This window comes from Podarcis raffonei, chromosome 17 (genome assembly GCF_027172205.1).
Source record: "Podarcis raffonei isolate rPodRaf1 chromosome 17, rPodRaf1.pri, whole genome shotgun sequence".
Classification (NCBI taxonomy): domain Eukaryota; kingdom Metazoa; phylum Chordata; class Lepidosauria; order Squamata; family Lacertidae; genus Podarcis; species Podarcis raffonei.
The window spans coordinates 36,474,956-36,493,925 of NC_070618.1; the positions used below are offsets into that span (position 1 = coordinate 36,474,956).

The window sequence follows — 18,970 nt, forward strand, 5'->3', positions numbered from 1 at the left end:
CCCAACCTAGTTATCATATTTCCTTATGATGCATGCCCATGACTGGGATGTCAGCAACAACTGTGAGTAGTGTAGAAATGTGCAGTGTTGGGTGGGGGAGGGGCAAAATGGTTTCAGGACAGACCTATCAAATGGCAAGTCTGAGGTGGAATCACATGGGGGGAGGGTGTCTCTTGATGACCTCACGGTGTGCACTGCCTCATTTGAAGTGTTGTGTCTGAGGCTACCTCAGTGGGTTAGAAAGCTAAGTTTTGTGACAATTGATCTGTGGTGGTAGACCCACACATCAAATGATAAATGGGCATATGTGAGTAATTCACCCTTGCTCTGGAAAACACTTTCATTCTAATTCTCCAGGGAAGGGAGTTCTATGTTACAGAACAGCCGCTGTGAGTGCTTTTGGCAGTGCTTTTGCTGTATTGATTAGGTATTGCTCCTAACATTTCCCCCAGTGGGTGGGCCAGCAGTTGTGATGGGACACATGAGAGGAGATAATCTCAGAGGGAGGCCTGCATCACACATAGTTCTTGAGGCCTTATACTGCAATTAGTTCCTTGATACACTGTTTTTGCAACCTGCCCAAGCTCAGCAGACAGCATCTTCCAGTCCCTCCTCCAACCTTGGGAATTGCAATTGTCCTATCAGCTACCCCTCAAGCCTGTGGCTGCTGTTGCTGAATACCAAGTTGGCTCTGAATAAGACCTCTCATGATCTGCTTATGGATGAGGAGGCCGATCTGCTCTGTATCACTGAGACCTGTGTGGGTGTGTTGGTCTCACCCAGCTGTGCCCACCTGGATACTCTGTGCAGTATCAGGGCAGACTTAAGGGTCAGTGAGTTGCTGTAGAAATTCATTCTCTCTGTTTCTGTCCAGTTGGGGGAGGGATCTAGAGTGTGTGTTCCTGGCATTGAGCAATTGTGACAGATGAGGGATTCTGCTAGTTTACTGCCTCCCTTGCTGCCCTCCAGTCTCCCTGACAGAGCTAGTGGCAGTGGCAGTGTTGAGAACTCCCAGACTGTTGGTTCTGGGGGACATCAACATCCATGCCAAGGCAACTCTGGGGAGGCTTAGGACTTCATGGCTGCCATGAGAACCATGGGGCTGTCTAAAAATGCCATCGGCCCAACGCATGTGGCAGGCCACACTCTGGACCTTGTTTTCTCAACTAGGAAGGAAGAAGGAAGTAGGAGATAGTGACATCAGTCCCTTGTCATGGTCAAATCACTTCCTGTTGAGATTTAGGCTTTGAGCATCTTTTCTGCTCTACAGAGGTGTGGTACTTACTAGGATGGTTTGCTCTTAGAGACTGATGGATATAATGGGTTTCCAAACAGCTCTGGGAGATTTTTCAGCTGATATGACTGGTGGTCCTGTTGAGGTCCTGGCTGACCTCTGGAACAGTCAAATGGTTAGGCCATTGACACGATCGCCTCTGAGTGCCTTCTTCTGCTTCATGGAGCCTGTTTGGCTCCCTGGTATACTCTAGCTTAGGGCAAGGAAACAAGCTCGGAGACTGCTCAAATACGAATGGAGGAAATGAATGCAGTCCAACACTGTTGAGGGCTCACCATTGAGCCTACCTAGTAGCACTGAAGGCAACCTTGAAGGCATACGTCAGAATCCATTGCTGTTGCTTGAGTCTCAGGTGGCCTCAGTGGTGTGTAGTGTCTTCTATCAGCTTTCGCCAATGGCCCAGCTGTGCCCCTTTCTGGACAGGAGTAGCCTAACTTCTGTTGTCTATGCTCTGGTAACCTCTAGGTTAGACTACTGCAATGTGTTATATGTGTGGCTGCAGCCAAATGGCTCACCAGGGCAAGGTCTGATCCTGGCTTGAGTAATTGACTGCCAGTTAGTTTCTGGGCCCAATTCAGTGTTGATTTTGACCAGGCATAGGCAAACTCCGGCCCTCCAGATGTTTTGAGACTACAATTCCCATCATCCCTGACCACTAGTCCTGTTAGCTAGGGACCATGGGAATTGCAGTTCCAAAACATCTGGAGGGCCGGAGCTTGCCTATGCCTGGTTTTGACCTATAGAGCCTTAAACGTCTCAGGACACGTAATTGCTGCAGTATTCAGTCAGATTCCATCTTAACACGGTGCACCACTTTGTAGAAAGAAGTGTTTGCCTTCACCTAGTTGTCCCAACTATCTTGCATGTCCAGCAGAGATGTTCACACCTACAGGTTCAGGGAGTTTCTTTTTCTCTACGGTGTGGCTGTGTGCAGGGTTCTGAAGGTCAGCTTGTGCATGTGCACTAACACACCAAGCTGTCATAGTACATGACAGTCGTGTGGTGAGCGCACAATAGCTGTGGATAAAGAGTTATTTGAATGCTATGTTGTTGAGGAGGAGGGTGCGAAAAATTGTGAAAGAGTGGGGTTTGGCCCGTGTGTCATAGTCACTTGAAAATAATTCCCTGCTTGGTGAATCCCAGCCTCCAAATGCAAGCCCATGTGAGAAGTTTGCAAGATTGGTAGAGCATCTTCTTTGCATGCAGAAGGTTCCAGGTTCAATCCACAGATCACTTGTCTTCTAGATATAAAGTCCTTGAGTATAGCAGATAATTAAGTGTGGTAGCTGAACGTGTCTGTTTTATGAGCTAATTGGTGCATTGTAGCATGTGCATTTATTTAGCTATGAGATGTGAATGAACCTAGCTCCTCCCAGATTTGCACTTTGCCTCTCCCAATCCCCTTTTCTTCCGCATGTAGGAGAAAGAGTTCAGCTTGACAACACCTCCTCCTGGCTACACAGAAGGAAAGGGAAGGGAGTATGAGCTTGGGAGGAGGTTAGGCTCATTCATGCCTCACAAAACCATGATTTGGCACAATGTGTGAATGTAGCCATTGTGTGTGTGTGTGTGTGTGTGTGTGTGTGTGTGTGTGTTATGTGTTTACCATCACCATGCAATATATGTTAGTGGGTTTTATAATTGTTTCTTCCTACATGAAAATACTTTGTGTGGGGAATATGTGACATGAAGATGGTCAGATTCTGTCACGTCTCCAAGACAAATAAAGTTCCATGGTAATCACTGAATTCCTCTCATTGCTCCAGTGTTCTGAATTCAGGGCCAAAGTAGACATAAGGTTCATGATTTTGCCTTGGGTGTCTTTTGTTTCGTTTTTTTACAAATAACTGGTGTAGAAGTTTGCTTCTTTTTTTGACAAATAGCAGAAAGGTATAGCCCAGTTCTTCTGACTGGAACTGTGGCAGACAGAAAAACTTAAAGCCTCCCCTTCCCTATGCCATTCCTCATCTGGGTTGGCCCCCTCGGCCAGCTATGTTTTTAAAAAAGAAATATATAGGTCAAACAACATGGCAAAACATTGCCCTTAGGCCATTAATGTAATAGGATGCACTTTAAAGTGCTGTATAGAAGAGAGCACATAGGAAATTTGAACTTGCTTGGGCAGTATCTGGACAGAAATGGCAACAATTGAAATGAATGGGAGACTGGCAAGGTGTTAGCTTTGTTCTGAGAATTCATTCTCAAACTGTGGTTGCTGAGTTTTGCCAGTATTCCACATAATTGTGAAAGGCAGTTGTATATCCTTAAAACATGGAGTAGGCACATGCCTGGGAACTATAATTGTATATGCAAAGACTCTGAAGTTGAGGACTTGTTGGTCAGGTTTATTAGTGTGTTGAAGCGATGTGGGACTGTTGTTCATCAGAGGAAGTGGGTGACACACTTCCAAAACACAGCAGGTAGCTGAAGTGACTCATCCACAGGTAAGGGCTGAGAGCTCAGGAATCTGAAATACTCTAGGCATTCATTCCTAAATAGTCCCAGCAGAAAATCAAATACTCTACCCATTTTAACTGTGAACTCATGCAAAGGAAAAGGTGGGGTGAGGAGAGCTTTTTAAAAGAATAGTAAACATAATTTAGCCAGAGTGAAAAACAACCACTGGAAGGAAGGACAGAAAATGAGAGTTTGTTTTGTTCAGAAAAGCTTTTATGGAAGAGCTTTTGGGGCCGCATATGATGTTCATATTATTTCTGTTAGTCAATGAAAGAAGTGTGTTCCACCTGCTTAGTAAGAAATAGGGAGCAGCTGTTGCCTGATTCTGTAAATATGCTGTGCCTTACATAGATCGTGGGGGCGGGAGGAGTACACATGCACTGTGTGGTGTGAATGAGCAGGTGCTGTTGTGAATTTCAGAATGGAGAAGTCTAAAATAGTCCCTGTATTGGAAAATTTGGGGTTGTGTCTCTCTTTCTGCATAGTTCAACATATTTATTATTACTGTGTTGCTAGATTTTGGTGGTAGAATGCTTTTCGGGTCTCTAAGATATTTACTTGTCTAAATATTTCCAAGTTGCAAGAAGTTCATCATTCAGTTGTCTTTGTACACTAGCAGTTGTCTGCAAAAGTTTTGTGAAGGTCATTGTTGTCCTAGACTGGGGAAGAGGTTGTGGTCTGGATTTCCAAGGCCAGAATATCTTCTACAATCCTAAGAATCTGAACTTTCACTGGAAGAAAAAGAAAACTCATTCAGCCCTCATAGTTGTGAAGAGACAGAGATTTAGTTTCTGTTAAATGAAGTTTATTTTTCTTTTCTTTGTTGTTGTTTTTAAGTATGCCTTAGTTCCTGTAATTGAGATAATTAAATTTGAAAATTTTCAGCGATTTTCATGCTCACATAATGAGCGTGCTGTGTGCAACCTGTTGAGCTGCATCTTTCATTATCCTGTCTGAAAGTAGCAACATTTCTCTGTGCAGCTGTTGTGAAATAGCCTATACGTTTAACTCTGAGGTGGTTTATGTATTTATTCAATTTTTAAGCCCTCATAAATGATCTCAGGATAGTTTGCATCTGTGTATTTTTAAAACCAATTAAAATAACATTAAAATGTTCTGCTTATGTCTCAACCCAGTTTTCTAGGCAGTAACATAGGTTGTAAACAGTGTTAGAAACTTAGATATATAATCTAGGCACCAAATGGTTCCTTAAACCGGGGTTACAGTCGCCAGAACGGAACGTCTAGTTGCCATTTGGGGGCCAGATGGCTTGAAAGTTGTATTTTTCAATGCAACTTTTTGGTTCCTGAAATTTGTTCTGCTTGTGCAGAATAAAATATCATGCATAGAATTCTTAAGGATGTGCTGTTAGGGTGTGAAAACAGGCAAGATCCAAGGATCCCCAGAGATGTGTCTCCAGATGGAGACGTCAGCCGCCATCCTAGTGCCCAGACTTCCTCACTTGGTCGCAAGTGACTGATAGCAAGGTACAAAATGCACCTGGCGCCTGGCGAATTTTGAACACTTGGTTATAAAAGTGCCATTGTGAAAATTTCCAGCGTGGTGGTTGGTACGAAAAATGAGCTAAAGCTCTTGTAGCCCCCACCCCCAAAAGATATACATTGTGGGTACTGGAACAATCTAAACAGCTTTCTATTTATGCAAGACAATGTTGCCCTGAAAGATATTTTTGAATCGTTTAATAAATCTGCTCACTGTGATTTGCATTGTATAGGTTGTTGGGGTGTGTGTGTGTGGAGTTGGGAGAGGGGGTTAGACCCGGACTGCTAGTGCAGCAGTTAATAGAATAGGCTATGAGCTTGGACATTTTAGCTCAAAATTAGTCTCATCCACAGCGTCACAAGCAGTCTCAGTCAAAACACTCTCTCCAGCCTCCATTGTAATAAGGAGGTGAAAATGCTTGTCTGCTTTACATTACCTGTCTGTGAAATTCATGGGGAGTTTGTTGTGTTTGATGCCCTTTTTGTTCCCTTGCTCTGGGCTGCATCAATAGGAGTATAGCATCTAGATCAAGGGAAGTAATAGTGCCACAGTATTCTGCTCTGGTCAGACCTCACCTGGAGTAGTGTGTCCAGTTCTGGGCACCACAGTTCAAGAAGGACACTGACAAACTGGAACGTGTCCAGAGGAGGGCAACCAAAATGGTCAAAGGCCTGGAAACGATGCCTTATGAGGAACGGCTAAGGGAGCTGGGCATGTTTAGCCTGGAGAAGAGGAGGTTAAGGGGTGATATGATAGCCATGTTCAAATATATAAAAGGATGTCACATAGAGGAGGGAGAAAGGTTGTTTTCTGCTGCTCCAGAGAAGCGGACAAGGAGCAATGGATCCAAACTGCAGGAAAGAAGATTCCACCTAAACATTAGGAAGAACTTCCTGACAGTAAGAGCTGTTCGACAGTGCAATTTGCTGCCAAGGAGTGTGGTGGAGTCTCCTTCTTTGGAGGTCTTTAAGCAGAGGCTTGACAACCATATGTCAGGAGTGCTCTGATGGTGTTTCCTGCTTGGCAGGGGGTTGGACTCGATGGCCCTTGTGGTCTCTTCCAACTCTATGATTCTATGATTTTCTGGATCCTGTCAAGTTGATCCAGATCCAAGTATATTGTCTGCCCTGTACAAAATGTTTGGAAAGAGCATCACACAGCACATGTTCCTTGTCTTTTTCCAGAACCCCAAATACCACAGATCTAATGGTTCTCCTCACACCAGTTATTCAATTTATGTATAGAAATGTGATAACAGGGACAAGGAAGGCTGAGCTTTGCTAAGAAGGGGAGCTCTGGAAGAACAGCTTGGCAGCCTGTGGGCATGCATGTCCACTTGTTGCCAGAAGGTGGCAGCACAATCATTTGAGCCAGAAAACACAAGTGTACTTTTCTTTGGAAGTTCTGACAAGTTCTGAACTATTCTAGTGTAAGTTGTTGAAGGAGATTAGTATTAAGCCTTCTAAGATTCAGTGGTCCAAAGGGATGTCTTCTCCTGAGCCAGCCCATTGAAATAAGTAGTTCTCGCCCAGCATTCTTGGAGTATTGGTCGTAATGCAGAATTGTAGATTTACCCTCCTGGCTAAATGCAGCTGCTTGCCTTCTGTTTACATACATACATACATACATACATACATACATACATACAGTCAGAGCTGACCTACTAGAATGCCAAAAAAGAGAGAAACTAGTTCTGAAAAGAGTGCTTTTAATATTTATTACAGCTCAATCCATCTTGGGACATAGATTCTTCCTTCAGGAGTAATCGTAAAAGTTGCAACTTTTGTACTGTAAGGCCAAGTCTGTAAAGCTTTGTAGTAAGGAATTAAATATCTTTAATCTTGATTCAGTAATGAAGCAGTTTGCACAAATACTGCTTCCTGTCTGGCACTGTGAGGAAGACCCTCCTTAGGATTTTAAATGGATTTTTATTAATTTTCAAAGCAAACAGTAACAAAACTGGGGTGAGATATTAAAATAATGTATTTTCCTTACTCTTGTAGTCAATGCATTTTTGGTGAAGAGCGCTGAGATTGGATTATAGGTGTGTGGGGCATCTTGAGTATGGAAATGTGGAAGGGGCATTTGTGTAACCAAACATGATATTTACAGAAAGGTAGCCGTGTTGGTCTGCCATAGTCAAAACAAAAAAATTTTTTCCTTCCAGTAGCACCTTAAAGACCAACTAAGTTAGTTCTTGATATGAGCTTTCGTGTGCATGCACACGAAAGCTCATACCAAGAACTAACTTAGTTGGTCTTTAAGGTGCTACTGGAAGGAAAAAAAATTTTTGTTCAAACATGATATTGTAATGCTCCTCTTAAAACACACAGCATTTGCACATATTATGGACATATTGCCAAATGTATATTTCTCAGGATGAGAGCCTTGTGCCAAATGAGCTTGCAGAAGTTGCTGAGACTTCTCCTATGACCGTGTTGTGGGCATGGAAGTTCAGTATCATCCTGCATTAAAACTGCCATGGTTGGATCACTGTTGGGATCCCATGGTGTCTCCATTGATAAGCCCAGGGGCTATAATAATGGCCAACTCTTTGCATGGGTCAGCCTCTAGGGGGCACAGTGGAGCCATGCATGGGGGTAACCCTTTCTGTTCCAGTTGTGGATTTTAAAGCTGGTGCCCCGTGTTTGGGTTGCCATATGGGGAACTGGAGAAAGAGTAGGATATGTCACCCTTTCTGGTTTGGGGGATGGGGTTGCCGTCTAACTTGCTGACATCTGCCCCTCCTGTCACCAGCAGGAACACAGGTTCGAGAAGGCGCTGAGAGAGAAGAAAGGGTTCATCATAAAACAGATGAAGGAAGATGGGGCCTGCTTGTTCCGGGCTGTGGGTAAGTCCTGCCTGCTGACGGGTCTTCCTTTTAGAGATTGGACAGCAGGCGGCACTAGAGCTGAAACAAATCCCCGTCCTCAAAAGTTCTCCTCCTGCAAATGTTAAGATTGCATATTTGCAGAATATTGGGTATAGTATTTTACATCTGACACCAGATACCAGTATTTAGATTTGATAATTGACTTTGTTGTAATATTTAGTACTTGTTGACTAATATTGGGTTGCCTGCAGTGGGAGGACAAATCCCAGTGTCCAGTAGACATAAGATGATCAGGCATGGGGACCCACTGGCACCTTCATGGCTGAAGATGGCAGGAAGCAGACTGCTCCGCCTCCCAAGGATGCTACCATTTGTTTGACCTGGTTGCTGCTCCCTTTACACTCCTTTTCCCTGCTTCATTTTTCCCCCATCTCAGTTTACAGTATTTTCAGACTGAGCAGGAGGTAGTCTACTAGCCAGAGGCAGGAAGTGGAACTGGGACCCAAGAACGCACCAGTGAGGGCAGAGTTACTGGTGTCATTATAGTATTTTTTCCTTGCATGTTCCTTTTTGTGCTGTCTCATGAATACTGGGCAAAGAGGAGAAAGGAGCTCTCTTATCACTGCATGCATAACACATCAAAGGGTGTTGCCCATTAGTGAAAATAAAAAGTAGGGTTGTAGCAAGCTAAGTTACAGTCAGAGTTGACCCATTGGGGAATCCACCATTACGCAAGCAAACCTCCACTTGCACAGGGGGGCATTTTCCCTGGTGTACCTGCAGAATCTGTCCCAACCCCTTAGAGCTGATTTTGTGGGTGAGCGTAGGACCCGGGGCAGGGGCAGTTTGCTGGAGTCTCTTAGCACTAGTAGTTCTGCTTGTGCATCAACAGCATTTGATTCACTCCATTAAAATTTATGGTCTTGATTAATTTTACATCCACTGATTTCAGTGGGTCTACTCTTGAGTATGACTTAGTTGGATGCAACCTGTTGTAATGGTCATAAGGTACGAAACTGAATATATTACAGAAGCAGTAGTCCCAGTGCCTTTTGAGTTGAAGCTCGCTCTTCATCAGCAAAATAATAATAATAATTTTGGAAGCAAGTAAGCTGAAATATAGTATCAAAAATTCACCAATTAAAGCAACCTTTCCCAAGTTGGTGCCCTCCAGATGTTTGGATTGCGCCTCCCACCATCCTTGGGAGTAGGGCTGGGTGATACCTGGTTTTCAACATTGTGATATATCACCTGCTAAAAACTGTAATATATCAATATATCACAATGTTTGAATTAAGGATGGAGCTATGTAGAGGGATTGGCTGGCTTCATTGTTTTTCCCACATTGTGATTTTTGCACGCACACACGCACACACACACACACACCCTGATTTGTGATATATTACCAGGTCAAAAATTATGAAACCGATATCATGATAGAGACTTCAAACTGGTTTTGGATGATATATCGATATATAACCCAGCCCTACTCGACCGCCACAGCTTCTAGAAGGAACCTGGCTGGGGAAGGCTCATTTAAAACATGACCCCTCGGTCTACGTCTCCGCTTGAGAGCTTTCCTGTTCCTTCTGATCCTGCCTATCTGATTGTCCTACCTCTCTCTCAAACTCAGTATGTTCAAAACTAAGCTTCTCAGCTTTCTTCCCAGGCTATCCTCTCATTGATTGTTCTTTATCCCTTGATCCTGTTGATTTGGCAAGAAGCATTGGCTTACTCCATATACATTTGCTACCCCATATTCAATCTGTCATCCAACCTTATCAGTTTTGCCGGGGCGGCATTGTGAAAATTATACTTCTCAATCTCCATCCTCTTGACTAAAGCTCTAGTTCATTCTCCGGTCATCTTCCTTATTGGCGCTTGCAACTCTCTCTGGCCTTCCTGTGTCTTAGCTTATTCCTCTTGCCTCTGTCCAGATTTCTGCTGCCAAAATAATTCACCACCCTTGTTGGACAATATGCTCTTTTCCGCAACCTCTTGTCTCCCACAATTGCCTGAAGGCCTCCTGCTCCTTTCAGCAAAGCTACTCTTTTCCCTTTTGTTGGTCCTTGTGTCTGGAACACCATCACAAAATACCTTCCTCTTGCAGGTCTCTCCTGAAAGTCCACCTTTTCTGTAAAGCAATTCATTAAAACCTTTAGAGTGGTATTCACCTAACGAGCCCCATCAGCAAGAGCCCTGAACAAGGACTTCTGTTTTTGCAATGGTGCTTTCCTCCCTCTTCTCCCTCCTCACCCCCTGAAATTGGCTTGTGGGGGTGTCAGGAGTACCCCCAGAACAGTGTGAGTTCAGAGGAGAGGGGAAACGTTCCATCTGGCAAGCTGCAATCCTTACACAGATGGAATGTTTGGAAGAGAGCATTGAATTCTACCCTTAATCCTCACCCCCTTCAGAAACTAACCCTAAGTACATGCAACTGCATTATAGGCCATATTTTTCCATGTATAAGATGCCCCCGTACATAAGACGACCCCTATTTTTTTGAACCCAAAATTAAGAAATCAATATTTTCAATGTCAAACAGAACAACTTTGGTATTTTCGTAAGCATTTAAAGTACAGTGGAACCTCAGGTTGCGAATGTGATATGTGCGGGAGGCACGTTTGCAACCCGCAACATTCGCAACCCGCAGTGCTGCGTCTTAGTGCTTCTGCGTGATTTAGTGCTTCTGTGCGAGCGCTGAAACCCAGAAGTAACCCATTCCGGTACTTCCAGATTCGGTGCAGCGTGCAACCCGAAATCGCGTAACCTGAAGCGTCTGTAACCCAAGGTACCACTGTACTGTATATTTAAACATCAGCGGCAGTCCTGGAAGTTGGGCAAAGTTGTTGAGGTTTTTTTCGGTGATCACAAGCTCCCCCCCCCCGATCAGCCACCACTAAGCCCAGGCCGTCTGGGCCACTCGCGCCAGAACCCATCCCGAGCCACCCATGTCACAACCTGAACCCAGGCTGCCCTAACCCCTGTGCATTAATCATCCCTGTATAAGACGAGCCCCAATTTTTGACTAAAAAAAAAATAGCATAAACATTGTCTTATACACGGAAAAATACGGTACATTCTTCTGCTAACAGCTTTGTTCTTGTCATCTTTCTTTTTGGTTTCTCCATCCCTCCGCTTGAAATGTAAGCAATAAGCTCATCCAGGCAGCAGTGTGTCGCATGTTCTGTGTTACTCTATAAATGGTCATATACCCAGATAGTGTGCTGTTTACAAAAAGGGGATTATTGAATCTCCTATTCTTAAGACTAATCTGAAATGGTTTCTTTTTTTTTTTAATAAAATTTTTATTAGTTTTTTAACATATAATAAAAGACAATACAAACAACAAACACTGACATACAAACACATAAACATGTATAATTTCATAAAATTTTTTCATAAACCCAATTTCAACGACTTCCCCATGCCTCCCTTTTCTGCATTCTTATTTTAAATTTTTCCAGCAACCCCTGGTCTTAGTTACTTGTTAGTTCCTTTCTTTAACCCTTTTCTTTCCTCATATCCAATCCTTTATCGCTGCAAATCTGCTATGCCTTACCCAAAACATTTTAACACTCAATGATTTTACAAGAATTTTTAAGATAAAGTTTAAATTTCTTCCAATCTTCCTCCGCCGTCTCTTTCCCTTGGTCACGGATTCTGCTCGTCATCTCTGCTAATCCCATGTAGTCAATCACCTTCGTCTGCCACTCTTCCAGTGTGGGTAGTTCTTGTGTCTTCCAGTACTTTGCTAGTAACACTCTTGCTGCTGTTGTCGCATACATAAAGAACGTCCTGTCTTTCTTTGACACCAATTGGCCCACTATGCCCAGGAGAAAAGCCTCTGGTTTTTTATGAAAGGTACACTTAAGCACCTTCTTAATTTCATTGTATATCATTTCCCAGAAGGCCTTAATCCTTGGGCACGTCCACCAAAGGTGATAGAAAGTTCCTTCGGTTTCATTACATTTCCAACATTTATTATTGGGCAAATGGTAAATTTTTGCGAGCTTGACTGGGGTCATGTACCACCTATAAATCATTTTCATAATATTCTCTCTTAAGGCATTACATGCCGTAAATTTTATACCGGTGGTCCATAACTGTTCCCAGTCAGCAAACATAATGTCATGGCCAATGTCCTGTGCCCATTTAATCATAGCTGATTTAACTGTTTCATCCTGTGTATTCCATTTCAACAGCAAGTTGTACATTCTTGACAGATTCTTAGTATTGGGTTCTAACAATTCTGTTTCTAACTTTGACTTTTCCACCTGGAAGCCATTTTTCTCTAGTTTCTCTTCAGATCGTATAAATCTTTCGCCTTTTAATCTGAAATGGTTTCTGAAGCAACCCTCTTGGAATTCATAGCACAGCTCTTGTGGAAATTAGAAATTTCTATTCTGGGGACTCCTCTTTGGTGGAGGGGAAACACTTCAGTGTCTTCCCCGCAGCTGACATGCACTTTCGAGAAATGACACTGACCCAGCCTCTCTTACAAGAAGTAGACTCCAGAAGACATTTCCTGCTAGATAGCAGTGGTGAGGGCTCTGACCACTTTGCAGCTCATGGATCTGAGTTTTCTCAGTAAAACCTCATCTGTACCTAGAAGACATTGTGCCTGTCGCCATGAATAGCAAGGAGAAATATGTCAAGTAATTGGAGCCCTGCTCCTTACATTTTTTCAAAAAATATATGGCATCATTAGTGTATTTATGGTTTATGGAACATAATAATAGTAATAATATGTTCATAACCTCTGGAGGGCATCATGTTGGGGAAGAAGACTGCTTTATAGGGAGAGTAATCCCAAAGCTGGGGAACAACTAGCAAGAATATTTCACTCCATGCCACCCTCCTAATTGTATTTTGTATGAAGGGGCTCTCCAGCACAGCCAGCATAGCCTGTGGGCAGTGATTGTGGGAGTTGTAGTCCAAAAACATCTGGAGGGCTGCAGGTTAGCCACCCCCAGGCTAGAAAATTCAGATTTAACAGATGCTGCTGCAACAGGTGCTCAGGAGCACTTGTCAGTTGTCATGTTCCACACCAGTTGCACCCTTCAGGCAGTTGACATACGTTTGTATATTATAGCCGTAGTGTTGGAAGGAGTCAGCTGGCCATTAATTCAGTGCTGTGCCGCAAAACAGGACCAAGGCACCCATTCACCCACCTACTCTCTACTATCAAGCTATTGGTTTGGTTTGCATTGGCCACTGTTATCTACTCTGTCAATCAGCTCCCAGAGTCTCAAGCTGAGGTCTTCCTGCTACCTGACTTCCTTTATAATTGGAGATGCCCCAGGTTGAACCTGGAACTTTTCCATTCAGAGCATGCACTCTGCCCTAGAGCTATGGATTATCCCCCAAAGGAGACAGGGTGAAAAATAAAAAACTCAAACAACTCCAGGTGATTTGTGCAAGTGAGCCAAGTTGGGTATTGCAAAAGAAGGGTCAGCACCACCACCCCAGCTATTACCAGTGTGACAGGGAGGGGGAGCTAATTCCTACTTGGTCTTAAGGGTAGTAATTCTTCAAACATTAATAATACCCATTTACTGGGTGCGCTGTGGATACTAGAGCACTACTTCATTCCCCATAAGTTTGTCTACTGTGCTAGGGGATGTGGGTGACACTGTGGTCTAAACCACTGAGCTCTTGGGCTTGCTGATTGTAAGGTTGGCAGCTAAAATCTGTGCAGCGGGGTGAGCTCCTGTTGCTCTATTCCAGCACCTGCTAACCTAGCAGTTTGAAAGCATGCCAGTGCGAGTAGATAAGTAGGTACTGCTGCGTTGGGAAGGTAAACAGTGTTTCTGTGCACTCTGGCTCTTGTCGCGGTGCTCCAGAAGTGGTTTAGTCATGCTGGCCACATGACCCGGGAAAGCCGTCTGCGGACAAACGCCGACTCCCTCGGCCAGAAAGTGGAGATGAGCGCCACACCCAGTATTTGAATTTGACTGGACTTAACCATCCAGGGGTCCTTTCCCTTTTTACGCACTATGCTAACGTAAATTGTAAAACAGGAATGAAAAGCCTATGGCCCTCCAGAACATTCCCACACAGATCTTGTGGGACTCCCAACTCCCATTGTCACCAACTGACAAGGCCAGCGGTTAGGAATGATGGGAAGAGGGTGCACTGTACGAACCTCCATCTTCCCTACAATTCTAGACCCAAACAAAAAAATCCAGGACCGTTTGAGCAGGTCATGACCACATATTCATCACCCAGCCGGCATTGGAGAACACAGTGGGAACATTAAGGTCCTGTGTAATGGACCCCTCCCACATTGATTACAGCACTGCAAATGAACTTGTGAAACCTCCTCTGCTACTCACATGAGGTCTAAAGGGAGTCATCTTGAAACTGATACTTTTAAAAAAAAATGTATTCTGTTGATTTTCAAATTGAAACCGAAGCATTCTTAACTTTTGTGAAGGTGGAAGCAAAGACATTTCAAGAAACAAAAAAGGTCATCTCACAATGAAGTGGGGAGCCCACATGGGAAAGATTTGCATCCAAAAAGTATTCCTAGGGAGCTTGCTGATTTGGGGCTGGATTGAACTTTGAGAGAACCCCCAGAAGCGCATGAAGGTCTCCACCTTCCATCAGGCAAGCATAAATGCTTGTACTGACAGAGCAGTCTCCTTAGCACTACTTTGAATTCTTCCAATACAAATCTTCCTGTTACAGATGAAATAGTTTACATTTCTGCATTCAGGTTTTCAGTTGCTGCTGCCGCCGCTGTTTTGTAAATTAAAACTTACGGATGTTTGCAGTTCTTCCTCTCACAATGTCTTCCTGCACCTTAAGTGGGATGTGGTGTCTCAGCACAGCTGTTCTGGATTTGTCCTACACCATAAGGTAAAGGGACCCCTGACCATTAGGTCCAGTCGTGACCGACTCTGGGGTTGCGGTGGTCATCTCGCTTTATTGGCCGAGGGAGCTTCCGGGTCATGTGGCCAGCATAACTAAGCCGCTTCTGGCGAACCAGAGCAGCGCACTGAAACACCATTTACCTTCCCGCCGGAGCGGTACCTATTTATCTACTTGCACTTTGACGTGTTTTCGAACTGCTAGGTAGGCAGGAGCTGGGACCGAGCAACGGGAGCTCACCCCGTCGCGGGGATTCGAACCGCCAACCTTCTGATCAGCAAGCCCTAGGCTCTGTGGTTTAGACCACAGTGCCACCCGCTTTTTCACTTGGTGGAAATATGCAGCATCTTTTCCTCCAGCAACCGCTAAACTTGCAGCAAATTATTATCTTTGGACCAAAAGTTTAGGAATCCAGAAAACCATCCGCATTTGGTCACTGAAGTAAATCATGCTATTGTGGGTATTGTTGCTGAATATGCTTGTATTGTTCTGGTATCTCCTGTGCTGCCTGTATAGCCTTTAGGGGGGATGACGGTTTGGACAGCACATCTCTTCCATACCCCACCACACTTGTGCTTTCATGGCAAGTAGCTTTTGAAAAAGGCAGGAGTTTTAAAAGAAGCTTGTGAATGGAACATGAGAGATTAGGGAATTGTCAGGAATAGCACAGACTATTTTGTGTGAACCTAAGGAGCTCTTAACTTTCAAACTCCTGGCTAGTTTGTTTCTACTTCAGGCTTTTTTCTAATTTTCTTGCATGATTTGCTTTCTAAGTAGGTAGTTATGCTCAGCTATGCCCTGCAGGGGTCAGCATAAGTTTTGCGGTTTACCTTCCACCTCCAGCTGCCGATAGAGATAAGACACCCCATTTCTTTGGCACAGAAACCTTGTGTTAACACACCCTGCTTTACTGACTCAGCAGGCCAGAGCTCTTGGAGAAAACATGACTCTGCAAATTGTCCTGTGACACAGAATTTTAAAGAGAAGTAGAGCTGTGTGATAAATGGCCTGGAGCTGGCTTGAAGTCCACTGACTTTTGACAGTATTGTATGTGTGCAAGGAGTGAGTGTTGGTGGTGGGAGAACTGTGCAAAATAATGTGGTATAATGACAAAAGGAATGTGTACACACCCATAAATCCCATTTAGCATCCACTTTAAAGGTGTAAATGAGCTTGGTGTTTGCCATGATTCATCGCACTAAGTTTGCAGTGAAGCCAGTGGGGTTTTGCTGCCGTTGATTTAGCAATATCCATAGAATCACAGTGCTGGAATAGATCTGAAAGTAATCAAGTCCGATATTTTCACCAAAGCAGATTAATCCATGTGTGCCAATACTGCTGCATATTGCTTCCCATCCCATCTGCCACATGCTTTAAATTGTTTTTAATGCTGTATTTTAGATTTTTCTAACCTGCCCTGGGGCCTTCTGGTAAAGGACAGGTAATAAATATGATGGTGATTATTACAACTCCATCACATCTGGATGAAGCAGAGCCCATGCCAGAACATAGAACATCATAAAAACCTTGGTACATCATACTGAAGACCCGTCTAATCCAGCATGCTGTTATCACAGTGACCGACAAAATGCCACTGGGAAATCCACAAACCAGACATGAGCACAATAAGACCCTTTTGGCTTGTGCTGTTCAGCAACCTTCAAGTGCCTTCCCATTAAGGATATAGGAATGTTGATATATCAAGAAAGTAATTTATTTTTCTTCCTTCTTCACACAATCCATAATTTTACAAAGCCTTTGTCATTCATTGACTTTTGTACTGTAAACTTAAATAACTCTTAAGCCTTTCTTCAAAAGGAAAGTTTTGCCACCACCTTTCACTCAATGATTTTAGTTGTCATCTTCTGTAACCTCTGTGGCCTAGTGATGTCTTCTTGTAAGTGGTGTAACCAGAGGATTGCAGTGTGCCAAATGAGGGCATATAATAGGATTAATTTTTTATAACACCTTGGCACTTGTTGTTTGTCCTCCCCATCTTTTTTGTAATAATTCTCAATAGTGAGTGATCTTCCTTTTTCATTGATCTTGCATACAGTGCTAAAGTTAAGAAAGTTTTCCACAATGACCCAATTTTTCTCCTGGATAGTCACAGCATAATAATGATAAATCGGGAGAGTTGTTGCACTCTGACCCTAAACCAATTTAGGATGGGGGGCGGGGTATGTGAGGGACCTGCCATCTACTTTTCTTACTGAAAAGATCAGGCTTTCTCCCACCTGGTTATGTGCGTGTAGTTCTCTCTTTCTTCAGCCATTCTTGCTGTCCTTCCTTCTACTTGGTTTGATTTGAATGAATGAATGAATTTGTGAGTCAAAGTGAGCAATACTGGATGCTATTGCAAAATCCAGTGTGTTGCATAAACTATAATTAAATATTACCTTATATTTACCAGGGAAACTTTGCCTAGTGTACCTGAGAATTGTGTTTGCTGCTATATGCAGCTATTCCACTGCTGCAGCTCTTCCTTGTCTTATGAATTACAAATGTCCTGTAATATCTGTCTTCCTCCTTTTTTTGTCCCCAGACAAAATACTTGCCCTTAGTCCCTTGACTCTGCCGCCTTGCACTTGGTCCTACTGAACTTTGTTTCCTTATTTGTAGTGCTTGAGGTCATCCTGTTCATTCTACATAATTTCCAAATCTGTATTTGCATCAGTAATGCTTCCTTGTTTCCCTCTTCTTGTTTCTGAAGGTTACTACGAAATACTGAATAAAGAATGGTCTGCTTTGCATGTAATTCTGAGCTTAAATTATGACTTAGTGTGGATGAGCAAATATGATGGTGCACAGTGAGAAAAGCATTGCCACTTCACTTCTCCACTGCTACTTCTGTGCTACTGTGAACTAAGCCGTGGCTTCAATTTAGTATTGCCTCTGAACCTGAGCTCATGCGTTGCCTCATTCCAAACAAGCTATGGGATTCCTCTAAGTTGTTGCATGCACAGAACAAGATTTGCCTGAGCAATGGGACTTCTCCCCCATACAGTGGTACCTCTGGATGCAAACGGGATCCATTCCAGAGCCCCGTTCTCATCCTGAAGTGAACACAACCCGCGCGGGTCGCGATTCGCCGCTTCTGCTCATGCGTGTGACGTCATTTTGACTGCGCATGCGCAAGCGGCGAAACCCAGAAGTAATGTGCTCTGTTACTTCCAGGTCACCACAGTGCGCAACCTGAAAATACTCATCCCAAAGCTACTTCAAAACGAGATATGACTGTACCCCCCTAAAACTATTCAGTGTGTTCGGTAGACCCACTAGAACAGGTTTAGGGGGCATGGAGGAGGATAGGAGGGAAATTGTGCAAGTGGACCTCATTCTCTCCAAACATGCCCCATGAGCTGAAGCCCAGGTTTGTTCTTGTCTTACTGTCCTAGTGGTTTGTTTGGGAAAGATAAGCCATACACCCATTTTTGGACTGTGGCTTGGCTCCTGGTAACTCAGTAGCAGCAGAGGAAGAGCCAGGTGGTTGTGATTTTCTCACTGTGTACCAGTACATTCACATAGTCACTCGTTCACATTAAGCTTAGCACTAGGCAGCTATTCCTCACTGTACAAGTTTCACCTTGGGGATGAAAATCCATGCTGACTTGGGCTTGACTGTATTGCGCCAATACAGTTTGCACAAAGATGGCACCCTGTACCCTGTAACTGTATGGGGATAGCTATATTCTTGGTCCTGCAGTTCTGTCAATGGATCATGCAAGGATGAAATGTAATATATTGGATGAGACTTCAGCCTGCAAAGAACCTGCAATTTTCATTTATTTATTTGTAAGGAAGTTTTTTGTGTCTTGTGTAGTACCTCAGCCCACAAAATTAGTATTGTAAACTCCACAAAAAAATAGTACAGTGGTACTTCGGGTTACAGATGCTTCATGTTATAGATGCTTCAGGTTACAGACTCTGCTAACCCAGAAATAGTTCTTGGGTTAAGATCTTTACTTCAGGATGAGAACAGAAATTGCGCGGCGGCGGCAGCAGCG

General features: G+C 43.7%; 1 protein-coding gene across 2 annotated transcripts in view; it reads left to right on the top strand.

Annotated features, from left to right (window-relative positions):
- OTUD5 (OTU deubiquitinase 5) overlaps positions 1-18,970 on the top strand; it is a 45,051-nt gene that overhangs the window by 2,940 nt on the left and 23,141 nt on the right. Inside the window, exon 2 of one of the 2 annotated variants that reach the window (XM_053370266.1) lies at positions 8,015-8,105. The exons of the other annotated variant lie outside the window; for it this stretch is intronic. Within the exon in view, the coding sequence (XP_053226241.1) occupies positions 8,015-8,105 (91 nt within the window). The remainder of the gene's footprint in view (positions 1-8,014; positions 8,106-18,970) is intronic. 2 annotated transcript variants of the gene reach the window in all.